This window comes from Molothrus ater, chromosome 7, assembly GCF_012460135.2.
Source record: "Molothrus ater isolate BHLD 08-10-18 breed brown headed cowbird chromosome 7, BPBGC_Mater_1.1, whole genome shotgun sequence".
In the NCBI taxonomy this organism is placed as follows: Eukaryota; Metazoa; Chordata; class Aves; order Passeriformes; family Icteridae; genus Molothrus; species Molothrus ater.
Window position 1 is genome coordinate 10008436 of NC_050484.2, and position 21896 is coordinate 10030331.

General features: G+C 40.3%; 1 protein-coding gene across 1 annotated transcript in view; it reads right to left on the minus strand.

Moving 5' to 3' along the window:
• HECW2 (HECT, C2 and WW domain containing E3 ubiquitin protein ligase 2) overlaps positions 1 to 21896 on the minus strand; it is a 146812-nt gene that overhangs the window by 88698 nt on the left and 36218 nt on the right. The window contains exon 2 of the mRNA XM_036386342.1: positions 13563 to 13903. Coding sequence (XP_036242235.1) covers positions 13563 to 13854 — 292 coding nt within the window. The 5' untranslated portion in view covers positions 13855 to 13903. The remainder of the gene's footprint in view (positions 1 to 13562; positions 13904 to 21896) is intronic.

Genomic DNA, 21896 nt, shown 5'->3' on the forward strand with positions numbered 1-21896 from the left:
TGCTTACAGTTTCTGACATTGATCAAAATTCTTCTTAGCCTTTTCCAACCTTTTGATAGTAACAATATCAGCCAGCATTTCACTTTCAGTGCTCAAGTCCATTCCCAAAAATACTTTTTTTTAGGGAAACAAAAAATTTCTTTGCCAGTTTCAAGCAATTACTCACTGCCTTTTAGAAATTCTTCTGGTTTCTGAAACTTGTCAAAAAACATTCTATTCTGTGTCTCTGCAGCACACATCTCTTAAGGATCTTGTGGGATTTTATATTCCCTCAGCAGCTGTTGTTTTTAAGTTTATCCTCAATATTATGAGTTGTTTAAGTGGGAATGCAAACTAGTCTATTGTCATTTGGCAGTAATAGGTTTCTTTGGGAATTTATTAGAAAGTCAGGGAGCTTCCTGGTTTGGAATACGGAAAAATCTTTATATTTTGACAATATCCTTTTGTCGTGCTTCAATGTCTCGGTAATTTAACCCAAATGTAGAAGCGACCAACAAAAAGAATAAATGGTCCAAGAATCTGAGTTCATTATGAAGCCCAACAAACCCATACAAAGCAAACATCTTTTCTAAGCATTTCCTACTAATACTGCACCTAAAGTAAAATACAAGTGTTTCCAAACACATATTTTGTTCCAGTGAGCACAGCCAGAACTACTCAGTGTGGTAGCGTAAATCCAAGAAGTGGGCAAGCAATATACAAAAGCAACAAAAAAGGTATCTATGGGTTTAAAAGTACGTAAGAACTGCAAACAAAAAAAAATCCATTCAGATTGGTTATATCCCACCTAACTAGCCATAGGTTTGTACAGTGAGCTGCAAACCTTGCTAATATTTGTGAACCAAGTCCCTGGGGCATAATTTTCAGCCAAGCTGCGGTTTCTACAGCCTACAGTTTCTTACGTTTTTGCTTAATTTTATATTGTGTGCAACTGATCACTTGCAAACACAGACTGTCCCATCTGGGGATCTGGCACTAGCATGCTGACACTGCAGAATTTAACAGCACAATTAGGGAAGCACTGTAGTCACCAGGAGAACAGGTTCTTTGGATGAGCATATGACTGAAGTCTGACCCAGTTCGCTTTACAAAAGCACATCATGTTTTTCTCAGTCCTGTCCACCAAACAGTATAGCGTGCTTATACACTGAATTAATCTTTAAGCAGACCCAGGATAATCCAGAAATAGATCAGGAGCATAGCATATTCCAAATTTGCACATACACTTTCAAAGATGCTATTTTTGCAAGGTATACAGATGGAGGAAATAGAATGTGTTCACTGCTGTCTCAGTGCCTGCATTCCTGCACTGTCCCTGACCTGATTCAGGTTCCCTTGGACTGCAACCTGGGGATTGTTTCACAGACATGCATAGGTTATTTATTTGTTTTTTGTTTTTTTTGTTTTATTTGTTCTTTGCTGAGACCATCAAACCTATTTTGTCACAATGAGCCAGGAGTTTGTCCTGGTTTTAGCCACCTTTTTTTGCTGATTTTCTCTATCACACTTGGGATATACCATCTCCTTTGCTCAAGCTGGAGCTGCAAACAGGTAGGTACACTGGACCTGCAAGTCAATCTTGCATCAAGCATTGTTTTTCTTTCCTGCATTCCTGCCAAATCAACCAATAATTTCTCCAGATTCTTCAGCAGGGATACTTCTATTGATGCAATGCTTTTGTTTGGTTTTATTAACCATGACTATTCTGTCCTTTTGTCTGCACGCACTGCTGCTTCACTCCTAAAGCTTTTGTATCAAAAAGCTTACAGATCACAGTACCAAACTATCACAGCCAACAATTATGCTCCAACAAGAGAAATGTTGCAAGTTAATTGTTCCCGACCGCAAATTACAGGCAACAATCACTGACAACAACCACAAAACCAGAGACAGATTCTGTCTCCTTCCACTGCAGTTGGATTTGTATTTTGTACCTGCTTTTATGCAACTCTCACTGTTTTGAGACTTTACACACCAACAGGGTCAAGTCCTTTGCAGATGTTCCAGGCTTTCTTCTCTCTGTTGTGGTGGGCATGTATTCAGATTTCCCTCGAGTGCCCTGACAGTGCACGTCACCTGTCTGGAGACGCACGTCACCTCTGTTTAGAGATGTGGTATTTACAGCCTGCATCAGGGACTTTCTGTGTAACGCACCAAAGCAGGGCAAGCTGGCTTATTACTTGCTGCCTCAGAGTTCAAAGGTCAGATCCAGACATCAAACTTTTTAAATATTAAGGGCCATCTGGTTTTACTTTTAGTTAGGCCCATCAGACAGAAAATCCCAGATCATGGTGCTTGGTGCTGGCTTTCTCATTTTTGTCCCTAAGTCGCTGAGTAATCCTTGGGAAGCAAAGAAAATCCTGAATCCTGTGCCTACCTACTGTAGGATATGTTACTAAAATGGTGTCCTCTTACTTATTTTTAATCTAACTATATAAGACTGCAGTCAGTTGCCAGCGCAGTGACTCAGCAAAGCCCCAAGCAAGGAAACTCCCTGCTGGGACTCCTGCAACCCAAAGGAAACATGGCCAGGCACTGGGCCTTTCCTCACAGAACAACCTCACCTGCATTGGGAACCTGCAGGACACTCAGGACACTCACAGCAAGGACTCCTGGGACCAGAACTCGCTCAAATTTACAATTTTAAGAATACATCAGAAAAAGTGTTGTTGCCTGCACATTAAGCACCACCTCCTCAAACTGCTTGTGAGTAATAAAATAAGGACCAAAGCACTTCGCCTATGCAGCCTTCAGATTTCAGTGTTGTTTTATCAAAGTTTCGTAGTCCTCAACTCAGCACCTTTATGTTACTCCTATTTATTTACACTTAAGTTCAACAACATCCTTAATTTTTCATTAAAGAGCCTGCCTGTCACATCCCCATCTGCACCTCTCACACTAATACCTGTCAATCTAGAAACATACCCCACATTCCTAACAGGAAGCTCAGGTGCTCACTGGGGATATTTGTCTCCCAAATCCTTTTGGAACCTGGATATTACAGATTTTCAGAGACTATCTGTTAATTAGTATCCACAGAACTATCAAGGGCGTCTGTGATGTCGAACACAGTATCCTCTATTCAGCAAGCAATTTATTTCAGGAGGTTGACTCATTTCCTTAAAGCTTTTTGAGCTATCTGTTGTGACTGAAAAAAAAATTCAGAAAATTTAGAAGTACTCAAGGAAATGAGCCAACACATCCTGGAAGAAATTAATCCAATATACACACACAATAAGATAAGTCAGTCTTAGATTTCTAAAGAAATGAGCAGGAAGGAGTTCTAAAAGAACCTGAAATATTTTCTGTGAAACGCAATGTTTGTTTCCCATCCTCGTAACTCTCCTTACGCCCCCTTTAAAAGCAGCATGCTATGGCTAATCAGGAAGTGGCTCTCCTAAGTTTGCTTTCTCCCTGCAAAGACAAAAACCCTTCCCTGAAACAGTTTAGTGGATCTCCCCTATACTTAAATTAAAGACGCTGCTGCCTGTGAGCCTCAAGAGAGCTTTCAGACCCTGGTGCTTACCCCTAGAGGCACAGAGTCCATGGTCAAACCATATACCCAAGAGAGGCTTTCAGTGAGATGAGTAACACAACACTGAATCACCTCATCACAGACATTCAGGGGTTTCCAGCAATGTATCAATGTCTCAAGGCACTAGCAAATATTCTTGAGTATCAAATAAGCCACCTCAAAGCAACTGGTAGAGTTCATGCTCTAGCTAAAGAGAAGACAGTTTTCCTTTGGAAATTTAAATGGAATTTTATGACAAAGTCTTGATTTACTATGTTTAACTGCAGAGCAGTCCTCAGCAAAAGGACATTATCTAAAAAATAGCATCTTATAACCTATTCTTCATCACATGACATGCAGTATATAGATGGAGAAGAAGGGGGAAAAGGAGGTTGGAAGATCACTCATGATTTTTGCAATCTACTTCAGCTGAAGACAACCTAAAATTTCCAAGATAAATAACTTCTGAGTAATGCACTGATGGCATAAAGAGAGCTTTCAAGTAATAACCAGAAAAACTGCTAACTTGTCTTAAGCACCATCCTGTCATATTCAGAGTAATAAGAATGATTTCTTTTTTTTCCCCAATATATTACCAGATCATTTTTCTCACATTTAGGCTTTAGTAGTTTTGTAGTGAGATGGATAACTACTTCACAATTAAGATTTAGCTCTTCAACAAAAAGAATGCCAATATAGTTATTTCTCATCTCAAATATTTAAGCTGATGTCATGAAGATGAGAGAAATTAAGCCAAACACTGCTTATATAAGTACTAAATAGCTCTGCAGATTAAACTGGATGAGACCCAAGCCAGAAGAAACACAAAGGTCATTTTGCAGTTCTTCAGAAGCAGTATCATTTTAACCAGTGCCAAAAAGCATCATCAGAAGTCAAGAAAGGAGATAATGATTTTGCTTATTTAACTTTTTAGTATAAACCCCTGAAATAAAAAGTGCTTTCTCACATGGTGTTAACATGCAACATCACAAAAGAACACAAAATTGTAGACTAATGAAGGCAAGGAAGTTTTATTAAGTTGTGTAATTATCTTGAAAGCACCTACATATAATATTTCCATTATTCCTTCTCCATTTCCAGGAGAGGATTTTTAAAAAGCATTCATTCCCTGGGACTCATCAGGCAACAAACAGAACCTAGAATTGAATGCAACTAGAAACAAAGGCTCACCAACTCAGCTACTCCCAGCAATACACGTAAACCCGGACACTAGTAACTAATTGCAAACAGTGCACTCCTTTCACAGCAGCCTACAAATGACATCCCATCACAGCCTCTCTGCTGGGGTCACTGCTGCACACTGCAGCTGAGCAGGCCCAGGGGCAAATTACTGCCTGGAGTGTCCCTCCCACTCCTGGTCCCACACTCCTGCAGGTAACCCCTGCTGCTGTCCCTCAGCCCCTCTGAGATGCTAAACTGGCCCAGAGCTGTTTGTGTTCTTGGGAGAGTAAATGCTCTGCCAGCTTGGTGCTACTGAGCCAGCAACCAGCACCAAGCCCAGTCACCTACCTGGATCTGAAACACAGATTTGTATTTAACAGCTGGAGCAGGAGAGAAGGAGTGCACACAGTTCAACCTGCTGTAATTAGGACTGCTTTCCAAACCCCAAACCTTTCCTGATCTGATCAGACTCAGAGCTCTTCGCACCCCTTGGGGCAGTGGCACCAATGTCAGCTGGGATGGCTGGGATTTCCCTTCAGAACACACAGCAGGGGTACATTTGGTTTGGGGTTTTCAAAGGAACTGGACAATGCACTTTTCACCCTATTGCTCAAATTTACAAGTTTAAGTATACATCAGAAAAGCATTGTTGCCTGCACATTAAGTACCACCTCATCAATAACTCCTAAAAATCTTACTCCTTGCTGACTTTAGTAGATTGTTGCATCCTTATTCAGTATCTGGGAAGTAAGTGCCTTTCTGGAAGTCTACTAAAATTAAGAGATGCATCTATGTTGAAAAATTTTTCAAACTAAATTTTCCCTCACCCTGCAGGCTTCCATCTGCTGAACTATGTCATGCATGAAACTCTAGATACAAATTAAACTACAGTGAACATAGAAATATTTTTTTTTTCTTTTTTAATGAGGTCATTACTGGATATTTATCTCGGTGACAACCAAATGTGCCTACTACTGCACTATAATGTTTTTCTACACACATTTAATTTTACAAAGTCAAACCCATTTAGGCTTAACTAGCTTCATATACAAGAAAGTGCTTCCACATTTTATGGCAAAGATAAAACATTGATTAAGGTCCTGATTTTGCAAGGCATGGAATGCATTCAGTTCTTAGTCCTCTTTACAAATGACACTTATTAGGTCCAAGCTCTCAGTTTTCCCCTCTTGAAAATTATCCTCAAGTGTGACTTAAGTCATATGAACTACATTTTTGGCTATCAGATGAAGTTTAAATTCTCAAGGAAGGGTGCACTTAATGGAGCATGAGAGCTCATATCTGAATAGATATCTGTCTTTTTCCTCTTTGCCTTATTACAGTATATACAGAATGACTACCTTACTTTTATGGAAATTGTAGGTTCATTTTTTGCATTACCACACATTGGAATATAAAGGATTCATTTCTTCCCAAGGTTGGGGTAGGAATGACAAGGGCAATGAACCTAGTGATTTTTATGAATTTTCTAGGACTACTGACACATTAGCGATCAGTGACTTGAAACATGATGGAAGACTAAACAGCTTGACACTAACTCTGAAGGACTGCCACACAAAGGAGGCAGATCTCTTGAAACAAAGCTCAGAAGCACAGGGTTTGCTTGCCTGAAAATCAGCTGCCCATTACAGTGAGGGCAATGGAGTCCTGGCTGCTGCTGGGCACGGAGACAGGAAACGCTGCCAGTGCAGCCGTGCCCAGGTCCTGCTGTGCCCACAGGGTGAGCGCCAGCCAAGCACAGCCAGTGGAACTGCACAGCTCCAGCATCCACCCCAAACCAGAACCTCTCTCGTGCCAAATGGCAGATTCTACAAGGGCTGGGCACCACTCTGGCCCACCTGAAAATTTTTTCATAGCAGAGAAATTTCAGATCTGGCCATTCTCTGTCTTTTCTGTCCTTCAAACAGCATAAACTAATGAGCTTTGCTAGGAAAGGAGGCCTATCAAAATCACTATCGGCACCTTCCTTAACCTCCTCCAGTTATAATTTAAGAACCTGTGTATCCAATATCAGACTATTAAAAATTATATTAAATGTATCTGCCAATAAAGTGTTAGTTTCAGAGTCCTAGTATGTTTGTGTCTCATCTGTTCATCTCCCACTTGCTTTACCTACTCCAGTCACATCCTTAGCATATCCTATTTAACACTTAGCTTGTAACACATCTCAATTCAGATTCTTACAGTCATTGATAAATCTGTGCAGAGGCAGGAGCCAAGAACTTCATAAAAAATGTACAGGAGGAATTCTAACACTATGCATAATGCAAAACTAAACCATAATCTATTTCTCACATGAAAAAAAATCAATAGATGCATTTATGCAATGCCTTTTTCAATCCGGTTATCACTGACTTGGAATAACTGTTTCTCCAAATTATTTTGAAAATACTGTACAGCACACTGATTTCATGATAGAAAACAGCACTGGAAATGTCTTTTAAAAATTAAATCCAACCTCCTTCAAACAAATTAAAATACAAGCTGAGACAAGGCAGTTTCATGGTAAAAGGGAATATTACAAATCCAGAGGTCTACATTGTTTTTCATTATCCAGTGTTTGTATTTGCCATCTTCCCATCTGCTAGAACAGTCACTTCAAAAAGTGTTGTGAGAACACCACTTTCTATCCAAAGGATTATAAATGTTGTCATGCCAAAACCTCTTGCAGTGGAAAGATACTGACAACACAGCTGAAAATGTCGTCCCTGCAGCTACGTTTGACTAGTTTTCAGGTCAGGGCTATCTGAAAAACTGAAAAAAACCCACAATTAACTGAAAAGTTTGGATGTTCTGGTAAGACTTTTTCTGTCACAGCTTGAATTTGTGTATCATTCTACAAGATCCTAGATTTTGAGGGTGTTAGCAGGGAATTCATTATTTTCTTCTTACAACAACAAAAAAAAGGTATATATTTTTAATGTAATTAGTATCTTTTCAGGCATCTGCTGCATGCAATGAAAAATACATAGAGGAAGCACTTTCTACCCATGTCTTCTAATTTTCTGCAGGAAAGAAATGGTATTATGCTGGGTATTATAAATGGGTATTATGCTCATAAACTGATTTTTGAACAAAATTCACCAGCTCACAACTGAAGAGGAGAAATTCCATGTTGGTGAAAAAAGAGCTTTGTATGTGGGTCAGGACCTAGGAAAAACTGAAAGAATAAAATTGGAATGCAGTACCTGGAGGGAAAGCTTCTGAAGACCCCTGGTTTATTATACAGGGTTTTTTAGACCACTGAAGCCTCACCCCATTTTAAGATACAGTTGTTACATCAGACTGCCTCCACTTTTCATTATCCCACTCAAGAGGTGGCCTTTCCCTAAATATTAAGCCACCAGCAAATGAAATTATCAAGGCAGCTTTTTCTGGCATTCTGGCTTATGACAACGAGCACAGTGCCAGTGTCCTGGAAGTCAAAGCCAGAGACTCTCATGGAGCAAGCTGGGGAAAGACTCTTCCACACAGAAACTGAAGCCAGTGGTTTACAGACCTTAGCAGCAGCCAGAATGAGGAGTAACCACAAATTAATAGTTTTATGCCTAGCAACTAGTCAACAGACATGAACAGTATTGCTCATGTTCTAAAGTACAGAAAGGGAAAGAACAGAACAGGAAGGGAAAAAAATCAAAGGAATAATCAGAATTTTCTGGAAGATAATGAAGCTATTACTTTGTATGTTTTCTATAATGCAAACCAAATAAATCTTCTAGGAATAAAGTATTTTAACATTTTATAATCTCTCTGTCTAATGTGAGCCTCTATTTTAAGCATACTAAAGGCAGTTTATGCAAAAGCTTTTTCTTTTTAATCCTGTCTGACCTGAAAAGGAGAGACTCCAAACTCCATTACCCTAGGAAGCTTAGTATAAACCCAGAGCCTATCTAAATTGCCCTATATAACTTCACATCAGGGGCGCGTTTGTTTCTTTTTATTTTTGTTTGGTTTTATAATTCTATTTTGGATCCATGATGTAGGTACAACAAAAAGTCAAGCAGCTTCTGTAAGGCAGCTAATGGAAACAAATGCAATGACCTTTGACAGCCAGCATTTTGAATGTGCTAAGGATGTCTAGAATGAGGGCACGCAGCTCATAAATAGGGCTCCGTAAATTAGGACAAAAATAGGCCAACCTGTGCAATTTGGCCATGGGAGATAATCTATTTTAACCAGAAATAGGGTTTGCTTCTCTCTGCTGACTTTTTATTCCTTATTTTGTACTTCCTGTTTTCTTTAAATATGAGACTTCATGACAACCCGTAACACTTATCAAGATGCACCTTCCCTCAGCATTCCATGAGCAGTGCAGAGTCCACCTGCTCATCTCTTTGAGCAACCCTCACTTTCCAAGGAATTCCTGGAAGCCTGTTGCTGTAATAACACAGTAGCAAGAAAACTGGGATCTCATAGTTCCTTCAAACTGAGTATCCATTTATCTTCTTTGATTCCAACTGGGGCCGATATTGGGCACAGCTTGACTCACCACAGGATTACAGAGCTTGACCAAGATACAGATTCCCCATAAATAGAGGAAATAAAAAACAACCTTCAACATATTAAATATTGCTTGTAACAACAGTATTTTTAAAAAAATTAAAGCAAAAGCTGGGTTGCTACTGAACAAGAAAACCTTATGGGTCTAAGAGGATGTGTGTTAAATTCTGTAGTCTTCTACAACTTCAAAAGATGGTGGTTTTCAGTCTAAATCCTAATTAAAAATCGAGAATTTTTGAGAAGAGGATTTCTTCCTTCTTTTTTAGGACAGAAAGACTGAAGATTTACCTCAACTTCTCAAAGTAAGCACAGGCCCAGTATCTCTACTAAAAAGCCCCCTCTTCAAATTTCATCATGCTCGTCACTCTCAAGTGACATCCTCACTACCAGTCCTGAAGAAAAAATGACAAGTCCATTCTAGGCAAAGCTGAAAGCTGAATCCAAAATGACAAACCTGTATTTCAGATGTGACAACTTCAGGTTTCACGCAGCACTGCCCGATTTACCCAAAGAGAGCAAACAGCATTTCTGCCTCGCCCGCAGCCTCGGTGGGACCCTCTGTGCTTTCACAGCTGTGCTAGCTGCACTCCCACACAGCTCCTCTGCAGACAGAAAGCTGTTCAACAAAACTTGATGGACAAGACTGTTCCAGAAGTGCTACTGACACTTTTAAAAGTTCAGCCAGTACAAATCCAGAAATAGCCAGGAAAAAGGATGTTTGCCTTCACAGAATACAGCATGTCCCTCACATACACTTTTCTTCTGGAAATCCTTAGGAATACACAGGGAAAAAAGAAGAACATGCAAACAAAGCTGTTCCTCAGCAAGAAAACTGGCCATGTTTTCACATGCACATTAATGAAACTGAGGAAGATACAAGTATGGTACAAGTGAACAAACTCACATATATATCTAACGACATTCTTTAAAACGCGAAATTCTACAAAAACTGAGCATGAATGTAGCTATGTAGAATTTTTCAGTTAGGTTCAATTCCTTGCATTTAAACATGAAAGACTGAAAGTTTCTGTACAGGAGTATCCTGTGAATTAATGTCTCATAAAATACAGTCTTTTCTACAAAGTATTTTTCATTTATGACTTCCTTCCTTTTTTAAAAATAAAATAACCAGAAGTCCCCCCAAAAATATTCACATGCACTTAAAAAAAATAAATTAAAAATCAGTCCTTCAGAATAAGATGATTCTGTGCTTTTCCCTTGGGCTTTTCTCATTTTAAAAAGGTAACATATACTTTAATAACTATTTAGCAGGCCAAACACTTCACTGAAAGTTGTACTGTACTAGGAAAAGCTCCATCTACCGCTCCCTAGTGAAAGCCAATCACCTGCAAAGCACTAACAGCAGAGGCAGTGACTCTGATTGCTGACAGTCTTGCTACCAACTGCACCAGTCCATGCTGGGTGAATGTGTGCAGTGGGTTCTGCTCAGCCTCTTAGAAAGAAACTTCTGTTAAGAGCTTTGGTGGGATTCCTCATGAGCCACTGCAGTTCTAACCGAGCAATAAAACCACACTCAGAAGCACAGAACTGCCTTCTCGATATAGAAAACTAATGAGAACATGCTAATTGAGAAAACTAATGAATGAAGAGGCAAGATAGCTTCCAGTGTTCCATTTTCAATTCCTTTTATATTGGCTGTAACAGCAAAACTTAACTTGAGCTGAAAATGTACTTGGATTGCTTCAGACCTTTGCCAAACCTCTCTCTGCAAATGCCTGAGCTCAGAATGATGCCCATTTTAGAATATTCATCTTCTCGTCACAGAATTGACAACCACTTTTTCCTCTCAAAACACTGATCCAGATTGCATGACAGTTAATTGTACAAGCAATACTAAAAAATATAAGCCATAGGACTGTGCTTTTGGGTTTTAAAATAAGAGCACAATATTTGCCTTTTTCTGCTCGTAGCTCCTCAAAACATGGCGCTTTACTGAAAGACACAGGGGAATACTGGAGGTACAGCAGCAAGCTGGCAGAGCCCCAGTGCTGCCTGGTGTTAGTGCTACACACAATTCCCAGTGCCTTTAGGAGCCTGTGCCCAAGGGGAGACTTAAATGAAATAATTCTCATTTTAAACAAAGACCAGGATGGAGAACCTCAAGCAACTACAATAAATTTTATTAACATGTTTGAGAATAGAGCTTTTATTCTTAAAATCTTCATCAACTAGCATGCCTCTCCTGAGAAAATAAGAAGTGTCCTCAACTTACAAAGGAGTAGGTAGAAACTGGAGGTGCTTCACAGCTATTATCATAAAGGATGGAAAATCCTGGATTATACCTGTAGAATTTAACTTACCTTAACTGCAGCTATAAAAGTTATGCAAATTAAAAGGTTTTTTTAACACTTGAAAGAGTTTATAAAAAAATTTACATCAAAGATAGAGAGGCATGCCTATCAGACTGAGTATGTTCTTACCTCTGTTGTTAAAAAATGCACAATTTCGTCATTCAGAATGATGAAACCGCCATCAAAACTCACACCACCCATGGATTTCAAGTGGCAATGGAGACAAAAGCTTCTGGACCTTCAACCATTTAACAAAGCAGCATTCACATACTCTGGTATTATATGGTTGTATAATGGGGGGGTTAGGCCCAAGAAGGCATAAATTTGGGTGTTCCTTACAGGTTTCTTACCCTGTGCTAACTTAACATTTTTTTGTACTTCAGGAACTCAACAGGCTGAATGTAGAAATATTTTTAATCATGAAAATAAGATGAAAATCACTTTCAGCATAGAGTAAGAACCAGCATAAAGTAAGAACTTTACAGAGATGCTGCATTTTAGCTTATTGAATATCAATCCTGAAGTGCTATGAACCATAAAAAAACAAGAAGAAACACTGTTATACCTTTATGCAGATGAAGCTCTCGATGTATTTAAATTAGAATGTTTCAGCTCATTTAGCAGTCTGTGCATTTTACAGCACAGATCACACTTCAGCTGCTAATGCTGTTGGGAAGATCCACTCCTGTTTATTATGGAGGCATTCCATTCAGGTGGCTTAAAAGTTAGTGCATATCCACAGTTTGTTCCAGGAGAGACTGCAACTTATGCAGCAACTCCAATACAGCTTTTATAGCCAGGTATGCACTGGAACAGCACAAGTTAATAATGCCCGCTTTGTGGAACTACAGTAATGTTGGGAAAAAATCTCAGACTAAAAAAAAGATAACCAGAAACAGCATCTACACAGAATGCAACATTAAGTGATGCAGAGATGGAACATCTTGGGAAAAGGTGGCACAGCAAGTATTTCTCAAAAATCCTACTGAGGCCAGTTTCATTGCACTACACTTAGTCCCAGCCAGATATAACTTCAGTGGTCAGAACTGTCTCCATCACTTTCTGCTATAGCTGCTTCTGGCAGTTTGAATCGACCATTCTCTCTACATGAGTCATTAGGTCCAGAGAAACAGCTCAATCTTGGAACGAATGAACACATCAGTCCCACTTAGTGAGCACTGGTTAAGTTCAGTGCATGTGAAGTGATTCCATGTGCTGCTCCAGGTACTGGCTGTGCTCCCTCCCTAGCAGGGACATAAAGGCCAGTTTCAAACCACACATGCAGCAGGGATGTTTGTATCCTTGATTAAACACAACACAGAGGAAAATCACAACCCAAATAGATTACTGGTGCTCTCAGCACCATCTGACCTACTGATCCACCCCTTTGGAGTCACATTATTTGCTAATGCACACACAACCCACAGGCCTTTGCATGGCAGCCTAGAGCTCGTTCCAGCTTCTCCTATGAAATAGCCTGAACAGCACCAAGAAACCCACACAGAAGAATCTCTGGAGAGGATTTCCTTCTACAAGAATTCCTCGTAAACAGAAATTTTCACTCCTTCAGAACTGATGCTATTTTAGTTCTACAAAATCAAAGACTTATACAAATGATAATGCTGCTTTTCACAAACAGTAAGAGGTTACTTGTCCAAGATAATGTATAAGCATTGGACTGTAAGCACATCAAGTTACATGATGAGTATGATACTTCAAATTTTCCAGTCTGTAAGCCAGCCACCAGCCAAGGTGGAAACAGGAAACTGTATGCGTATTTATTGTTCAGGAATAACGCATTTCATCTTCTAGCAGGTCATTGTGGAAGCAGATCTACATCATTAGAATCACATTTTTACATCGCTCACAGCATGGAGAAAAGCAAAGAGGAACCCAGGGCAACTCTCTGGAGTTGTATCTCAACTTTATCTGTAGATTAATTCTGTAGCATGCCAGAACACACATCAGAAAAGAAAATATGAAGTGGCAAAATAGCAAGAAACACACAGAAATACTACAGCACAATTCTCACTTACCTATATGATAAAGTCCTATCCAGTCAGTTGGATCTACTTCTTCCTTAATATCCCAGAAAATGATGAGGTTCTGAGACTGTCCCAAGGTGTATTCGTACATGCTGGCTGTCAAACTAGACCTGCTATCCGAGGTCACTAAATCAGTGTCACTGTTGGCCCGCTGCAAGTTCATGTTCTCAGGCATGGTGCCCTGAGAGGCCAAGCTCTGCAGGTTCTCGGGGCTCAGGGTGTAGCGGAGCTGCGGGTTGCGGCGGCGCACGAAGAGCAGGTGCTCTCGGGCTGAGCTGGCCATCTCCTCCCCACTTCTGTCAACTCACGTAAAAAAGTTGTTGTTCAGAGATCTAGCACAATGAAGGAAAAAAGACAGTTTTAGGTGAGACAGGAGGTGACTCAGTCAGTTACTAAATGGAGAAGTATTAGTGCAAAAATGTTCCCACAGAAGCCTGAAACAGACCGAGTACAACCTTTTTCCTCATTGCTCTACCACTGCAAAGAACTGAGTGTCTGTACATTAAAAAAACCCCATGATAAACTTACAACAAAGTTCAGAGTTAGCCATACACCATGAAATAACATTTATAAGCCAGAAAACAGCAGAAAGCAAATCATCCAAGACAATCTATGAAGCAAGAACAGCCTCAGTAACAAAGCTAATGTAAGTGTGGCCTTAAGAGCAAAGACATAATGAACTTGCCCTGGACCATAAAACTCCCAGCAGTACAAGATGTTTATGGTAGTTTCAACAATACTCTCAAAGCACTGTGTGATCAGCATGAGATAAGTGTGGAAGATTGGACGTAAGTTTGGACATATTTCAGCAGAAATATTGTATCCCAGATTTATGCTACTAAAAAATCATCTTGTAAGGATTTCATCTTATAAGGTACAAAGCATAGCTTCTGAGGTCCACTATACCATACAAAAACATGTCAAACCATTGACAGAGGAACTTTAGACAATGGATATATAATCAATTAGTCCATTCATCTGTGCAGTCAAATTTTTGTTGTCCTTTTCCATCCATTACAAAACAGAGGCCTTAAAATTTCAAGCAGTCACTGACTGTTTTCCTCCAGCCCTGAGGAGACACTTCACTGAAGTGTCTTCCCTGAAGGGCCATGCCAATATCATCACACAATACATTCAGAATCAGAACTTGTGTTTCATTATCCATTACTGTCTACATTACCACATCTAAATTACTGTCATTTGAAAAGAAGCCCCCACATTACTCACAACTTGCGATAAATTATAACTCATCTTCAGTTTTCTTTTCAATAATATTTCAGTGTATGAACTCTTCAAGCATTCAATTTTTTTTTTTTGCTGTTTTTCAGCTTTTCTTAAATGGGAGATGTTTTGAAACACTAAGAACAGAGGGGAAAAATAAAGTTCGACTTATCCAGTTGTGTGCAGTAAATCATACACTGTATATGATTCAGCATCAAATAATCCAGAGAAGGAAGGAAACAAAAATTCAGTTCAATATTTCTACATGTAGAGAAGCAACATAGAGACAACCACGTTTACTTCCCAAAGTACGTGACACAGTCTTTCCTGACATGAGGAATATTTTGGCTGCATACACATTTTATTTCTGGTGCTGGACGTCAGTAGGGTTCACTACCTCCTCTCTGCCATGCTCCTGCATATTCTGCCCCTGACATAAGGGTCAGAGAGAAAAGGGAAACTTTGGTAAAAAGGGCCATTTTAAATGAGAATCAGGCAAGTTAGTATCTTGTTTGTCTATGCAAAGTTTTATTCACTAGATCTGAAAATCCCAGAGTGCTTTGAGACCAGAAAGGTTGGTAAGAAACAGCCACCACCTTCCCTACAAGCCAGTGAAACACACAGGGACCAGCCCTCTGATGTGACAGCACACACTACATTTAAGTGTTAAATGTCACACTGAGAGTTCTATCCCTGAGTCCGGATGTCCCCATTTGCTCCTGAGGCTGCCCACCACAGCAAGCAGCTCCTGCTCCTGCCTGGGAACCACGGCCCTCAGCACCAGATCAGGCAGTATTAACTAACAGGCTGACAGAGAGCCAAAGTTTGTCTTCTGTCCCACAGCCACAGATTTGATGTCTTTCTGAACCACTGTATGCAGTGGTTTTATGGCAGTAAAATCACTGCAAAATAAGTGTTGTGCAGGCAGACTACAGGTTAAAGACGAAGTTTTAATAGGAGGGATGAAGAAATTTCCTTCAGCTGCAGAGTCTTACACTGTACCTAGGGCAGAACTGGCATTTGTTGGAACATATTGAAAATTTATATGTAGCAGATGGACAAGCTCATCTATGGTTAAGGACACATGAGAATTAACTTGTACTAGCCAGGACTCTGCCACAGTTTGAGAGATGAAAATAGCCTGAGAAAAACATTAACTCCTTTGCAACAGTCATCTTCCTAAGTCCCAATGGCTATCACTCTGGTGAAACACATTAGCTTCTGAAAGTAAAGGAAACCACAAATCTAAATGCTGGGTAGCTTTTTTGATCCCATTCATAATTCCAAGTGTGATCCAAACAAACCACATAAAGCCACTGAAATCAATTTGCAACCAACAAGTTAAACTCACATGCAAATGAGCTCCTATTGTGGGTAAAAAACCCCAAACCCTCCAACAATTCAGGACTCGTAAGTTTTTACAGCATCTTCTAAATCATTAAAAGCGGTTGTAAAGGGGCCCTCAAAGGAGTCCTCATGTCAGATAATATTCTGCTATGTAGCATGTCACAGTGGCATTAATTAAGAATCTTTTTAAAGAGAGAAATACAACACTCATATGTAAAAGACGAAAAGATGATTGCCATAAAACCCAACCAATAGGAAGTGACAGAAAGGCAAAAAGAGCCACTACTTCAATTATTTCCAACAGAGAAAAGAGATGAAAACCTTACACAGCGCCTTGCTGCCTACAAAAGAAATTAGTTCATTGGGTTAACAATTCCTGATGTCTGTCACTAATAACTAACAGAACATTAACACATACACCCTACTGTAGACTGAAAATAAGAATTATCCTCCCACCTTCAGTTGCTGCTAAGCACCACTGACACAGCATTTGCACCCAGACTATGCTGTAAAGACAATGCCCAGGATTAGCTATGTGCACCTGCCCTGCCGTGAAGGTTCAGCTCACCAGGCTGAATACAATCAGAGCAGTGATGTCAGTGCACACCAAGCTGGCCAGGCATACTGTTTTATTAAGGCAAATTGCAATGTTCAACCTGAATTAAAAGCATAGGATAATATAGGCATTCAGGAAATCAGCAGATACTAACTTTAGCAAACTATTTCAGTAGAAAAGTGAAACCTGTATCAAAGCTGCTTATCCGTATCACAGCATTTTCTTCAGTACTTGACAAGAAGCTTAGACAGAACTAGAACTGATTTCCTCTTAATCTCTAAGTGGCCCAAGTTCAGGATTATTTCTATCTAAATATACTCCCCAATTACTAATCATAGAGAGACTTGAACTGGGAAATAGTTCCACTTAATACACAACATACAGAGAGGAAAAATCCTCTTGCCCGACCTTCTTCACTAGAGGAGATTGAAAAGAAACGTCAGCCCATTTCACACAGTCAAATACTCAACTGTTTAAAAAAAATCCATGAATGGAAGACCAAGAGTTCAGCACAGGAATAAAAAAAAAAAAAAAAAAAAAAAAAAAAAAAAAATCCTACCCCACCATGCAAAACAAACCTGACTTCACATGCTGCCCTGTTTATCTTACTCCCAGCAGTGATTCATTTCTTGTTTATGCAGCGCTCTTTGATGTGGCTGACGGGTGCTGCTCCCAGCCTCTTCCCACAACACTTGGAGTAAAACAGCTCCGCAGGGCTGGCCCCGGCCCCGGGCAGGCTGGCCCCGGGCAGGGCTGGCCCCGGGAAGGTCTGCCCCGGGCAGGGCTGGCCCCATCCCGGCGGGCACGGCCGGTGCTCGGCGCGGGGGCTCAGGGCGCTGCCGGGCCCGCGCTCATTAACCCGCCGCTGCGCCCTTGGGTCACCGCGCCGCTGCTCGCAGAGCCTTCCCTGCCCTGGGCAGCAGACACTGTCCTACCCGACTGACTCCCAAATGTCCCCCGCTCACGGGATCACGGGATCACTCAATCACGTAGGCTGAAAAAGACCTTTACCAGCATCCAGCCTAACCATTAACTAACACAGGGTCACCACTGTCAATATCTGACAGCTCCTTTGCTGAAGAAATGTTCCCTAATATTCAATGTATACCTCCCCAGGGGCAGCTTGAGGCCGTTTCCTCTGGTCCTTTTGCCTGTTACCTGGGAGAACAGACTGACACCCAACTATTTGCAGGAATTGTGGCGAGCCATAAGGTTCCGTCTGAGCCTCTTTTACTCCAGGCTAAACAGCCCCAGCTCCCTCAGCCCCTCCTCAGGACCCTCACCAGCTCCCTTGCTCTCCTTTGGACACATTCAGATCATGCTTGGTGTGTATCTCTCAAATGCCTCTCCCATGCTGAGATAACCAATCCCCATAATTATACAGGCTGAAGAACACATTAAGAATACAAAGAACAGAAAACATGCTGGTTTTCCAATTACACACTGTGTGACACTGCTTTGTTCAGTACAAAGATTTATAAATGCTACAATATAAGGTTCAAACTGACCATCTGTCTGAGCTAAAAGTGGCTGAGAAAATGCTTCTTGAATAAATTTAGAATTTGGAGATCATTCTCTGCACAGAACTCAAAAATAGCATATTTTCTGGGATAAGGTAGAACTCCAGTCCCTATAGTGGCTTCAAAGCTGCTATAAACTCTGGCAAAAGCAGAATAGTCAGAATTCACAGTCGGCTGCAAAACCTGCCTGTGCAGCTGGGTGATGGTTACCCATGACTCAGTCGTATGCTTCACCGCTCTGCACTTACCCTGCTTCAGCACTGAAGAGCTTTTCTCTCCTCTAGAGCTGCTGTGCACCTCTGCCAGCAGGACAGATGGGCCCTTCCCAGTAAAACTCACCAGCTACTTACTCAGCATGATCATCAGGAGCTGATTTGGCCTGAGACAAAGGGATTAACTGGATAGCTCTTTAACTCAACAGCTTCCTTTCAGGCCTGTATTCTACTATTTCAAATAGCAGATTTGGTCTATGAAAAATAAAATAAAAATACAACAAAATAATAAATTCAGATAAAGCTGGCATGAAGCATCCTTTTCTCTGCTGACAAAAATGAGAGAAAAGCTTCATCCTTCGGCCCAGATGTCATTTTCTTGTTATTCCTTCTGGAATATTTCCAAGAATTTCTACTCATCAAGTTTTGTGCATTCCACATAATGGAATTTCTCTCAGAAGGTATTTGACTGATTAGTAGGATTTTTCTCCATTAGCTAACATTCTGTCAGATCTAAGTTAAGCTAACACATTTGGATGCTTCCTATTCTACCACCAAGATAAAGATGAATATAAAAGCTGTCACAGTATTCGAGAGCCAAGAAAAATCAGTTCTTTCAGATCTCTATTTTTCTCCACTGATTAACAAAGAGAGGGTAATAAAGCCTTTTCACTTACATGACCGTGACTATATCCTAAGTCTTGGAGATTATTTAGTTCATTAATCAACAAATTTGTATCACATCGTAGAAATTTAACTTTATTCCAGTAGATCATGAAATTCAGTATTTCAAAAACACAACTGCCTTCATATTACATAACTGCACAGTTCTGAGCATCAACAGCAGGCAGAAAGTAATGAGATCCTTCAGCTAAAATATAGTCCTAACTGTTCAATATTGCTACCTAGAATGCCTGAGTGCTCATTGGGTCTGCATGTTTTAAATAATTATTTATGCAGGTAGATGATACAAACAAACCCAGGGCAAGAAGTGATCACTGAAAACCTAGAGAGTTTGTGATCTGATAAAAATCAAAAGAGAGATGTCATCAACTGGAAAAATCAAATCATTACACTTCTGACACCATTTTTCTTTTTAATTACAAGCAGACTCAGGATATATCAGAAGTATTAAAAGGGAAAGAAGAAGTCTCTCTTTTTTCACTCCATTTCTTTTATTTTACACATTTGACAGTAAATTTGTATTCACTGTTTTTCCCTGAACAGCCACTTCTGGATATTACTTTTATTTGGGGAGCTCTTGAAAGATATTAAAAATTATCGGAAGCTACCATCACAGCTGACACAGGACTTACATACAGCTGAAATACTAAATGTTCTTTAATAGCTCTCTCTTTTAATGGAATAAAATTAAAAGTTGCTTTAATTCAGCTTTAAATTAATTATATAGTAACTCTCTTGAAATATAAATTGTTCTTTCCAGAAGCACAGATACAAGTAAAATTCAGAAAAAAATATTTTTCTGCTGATCTGCTTACTTCCTTCTTCAACAAAGCCCCCCAGACTTTTATAATAGGACAATTACTGGATACTCTTAGAAGCAGCTTAGCCTGAAGCAATGGTGATGAAAGAATAAATAAATAAATTTGCCAGTTCCAGAAACAAACCTCTATGTGCATGATCTTTCAACCAGATTTCCTTTTTAAGCAAGAAAATTGCCAAGAAGGTCAACTTAAACATCTTGAAAGACACAGCACTTTGTAGATCTTCTCCCAAGAGAGATGTTTTGACTTTTCCATTCAAAGGATCCCCACAGGAGTGCCAGACTGAATGACGTGCCTGACATTCTGCTGGCTGTGCCAGGGAGCTGGCCTCCTTAGGGGAAGAGGCAGAGCTCCTCCAAAAAATCGTTCAGAGGACCAAAACCACTCTCTCCTGATCTGTGGAAACTGCAGTTACTCCAGATTGAGCAAAAGAGGACAGAAATTTGTTGGGATGTCCTTTTGCCTTGTTGCCCTGCTCTGAGCCATGAGGGGAGTAAACTGTGCTGAGAAAACTCTGCCTTCAGTCTGCTAACTCATCCTCTGAACTCACTGCTGGGAAATCACAACTAGAAACTTCTGGAAACTGGACTCATGTCTTAATGTAAAGCTAAAAATTACTGCACTGTAATTTGACAAGGATGTTGCTGTTCAGGAGAGGGAGGAAAAAAGGAAAGAACGTGTGCATGCATCTCCAGTCTGCTTTGGACTCAAACCTGGTGACTCAGCTCAGATGTTAAACATCAGCTCAGATTACAAAACCACCATATAATTTAGACTGGCTGAAAATCTACCCTAAGGGAAAAAAACATATAGTTCAGCATAAACATACACTTTAAGAAAACAGTCCATTCATTATTTGGCCAGAGAATGGCTCAATTCATTCAGTATGTAAGAGAGTATCTATTTTTAATATATTTCTGTACAGTTCATTTGTAAAGGGAGTCCTGCCCTGTATCTACCTGGAAAAAAATGTCACTCTCATATGACCTTCGCTGCTTGAGTAGGGCTTCTACCTTCTACCCAGCAATGGCAACTTCCTTGCAGCAGGCAGAAATTGCTGCTCAAGCCTGATATCATGGCCAGAAGTCTGAAGAGTTTTGCATATTTCTGACAGGTCCACACACCCTGCCCAGTAGCCCACCAAGGTACTGGGCTTTCAGTATAACTTACTGCATTAATTACCAGGCAAAAGCTTCAGCATGGAGCAAGCTGGTGTACAGCACACTGGCCACCGGTCAAAAGAGTGAAAGTCATAAATACGTGCCCAGATCCATACACATCTGCATAGCCCAGCACCCTACAGTTATCCCAGTTTTGGAGGGTACTTACTGATGTACTTTGTGGTCAAGGAAGACAAATGTCCATGTCCCCACAAAAAGAAGCCCTAAAACATTTCAAGCTAACTCAGCCACATGAATTGTGGAGTTGAACACTGAGAGCCTGGATAACCTGTCTGGAATTGTAAGGAAGGGGTTACAGAGGGTTCATCTAATCCCTTCTGCTGCAGCTGCCAGGCTGCGAGATCCATCTGGCCTGCAGATGTATCTTAGTATTGCTCTGCAGACGTACAGGAGGATGTCAATTGCCTAAAATGCATTCCTGTCTTTCACTGAAGTAGCAATAAAAGAACTGCACATAAATTTAAATTAAAAATACCAGATAGGCTCCTATCCTCCAGACTACTCCCATAAGAAACAAAATTTGACTGGATATTGTAGGGCAATTTCATAGCCAACAGGCCATGTTCCATATTATATGCCCTCCTTAACCTCCTCCTGGTGTGGCAACTACTGTAACCAAGTTAGTTTATTTCAGTGATCTTTTCTGCAGCACCACTCCTCAGAGTGGAGCTCACAGCTGATGCAGAGACTTAAGGTACAGCCATGTAGCCATTAAACCCTACATATTGTGAACTCTGGCCTTGGATAATTCACAATGCAATGGTACTCTACAGGAACTTTAAA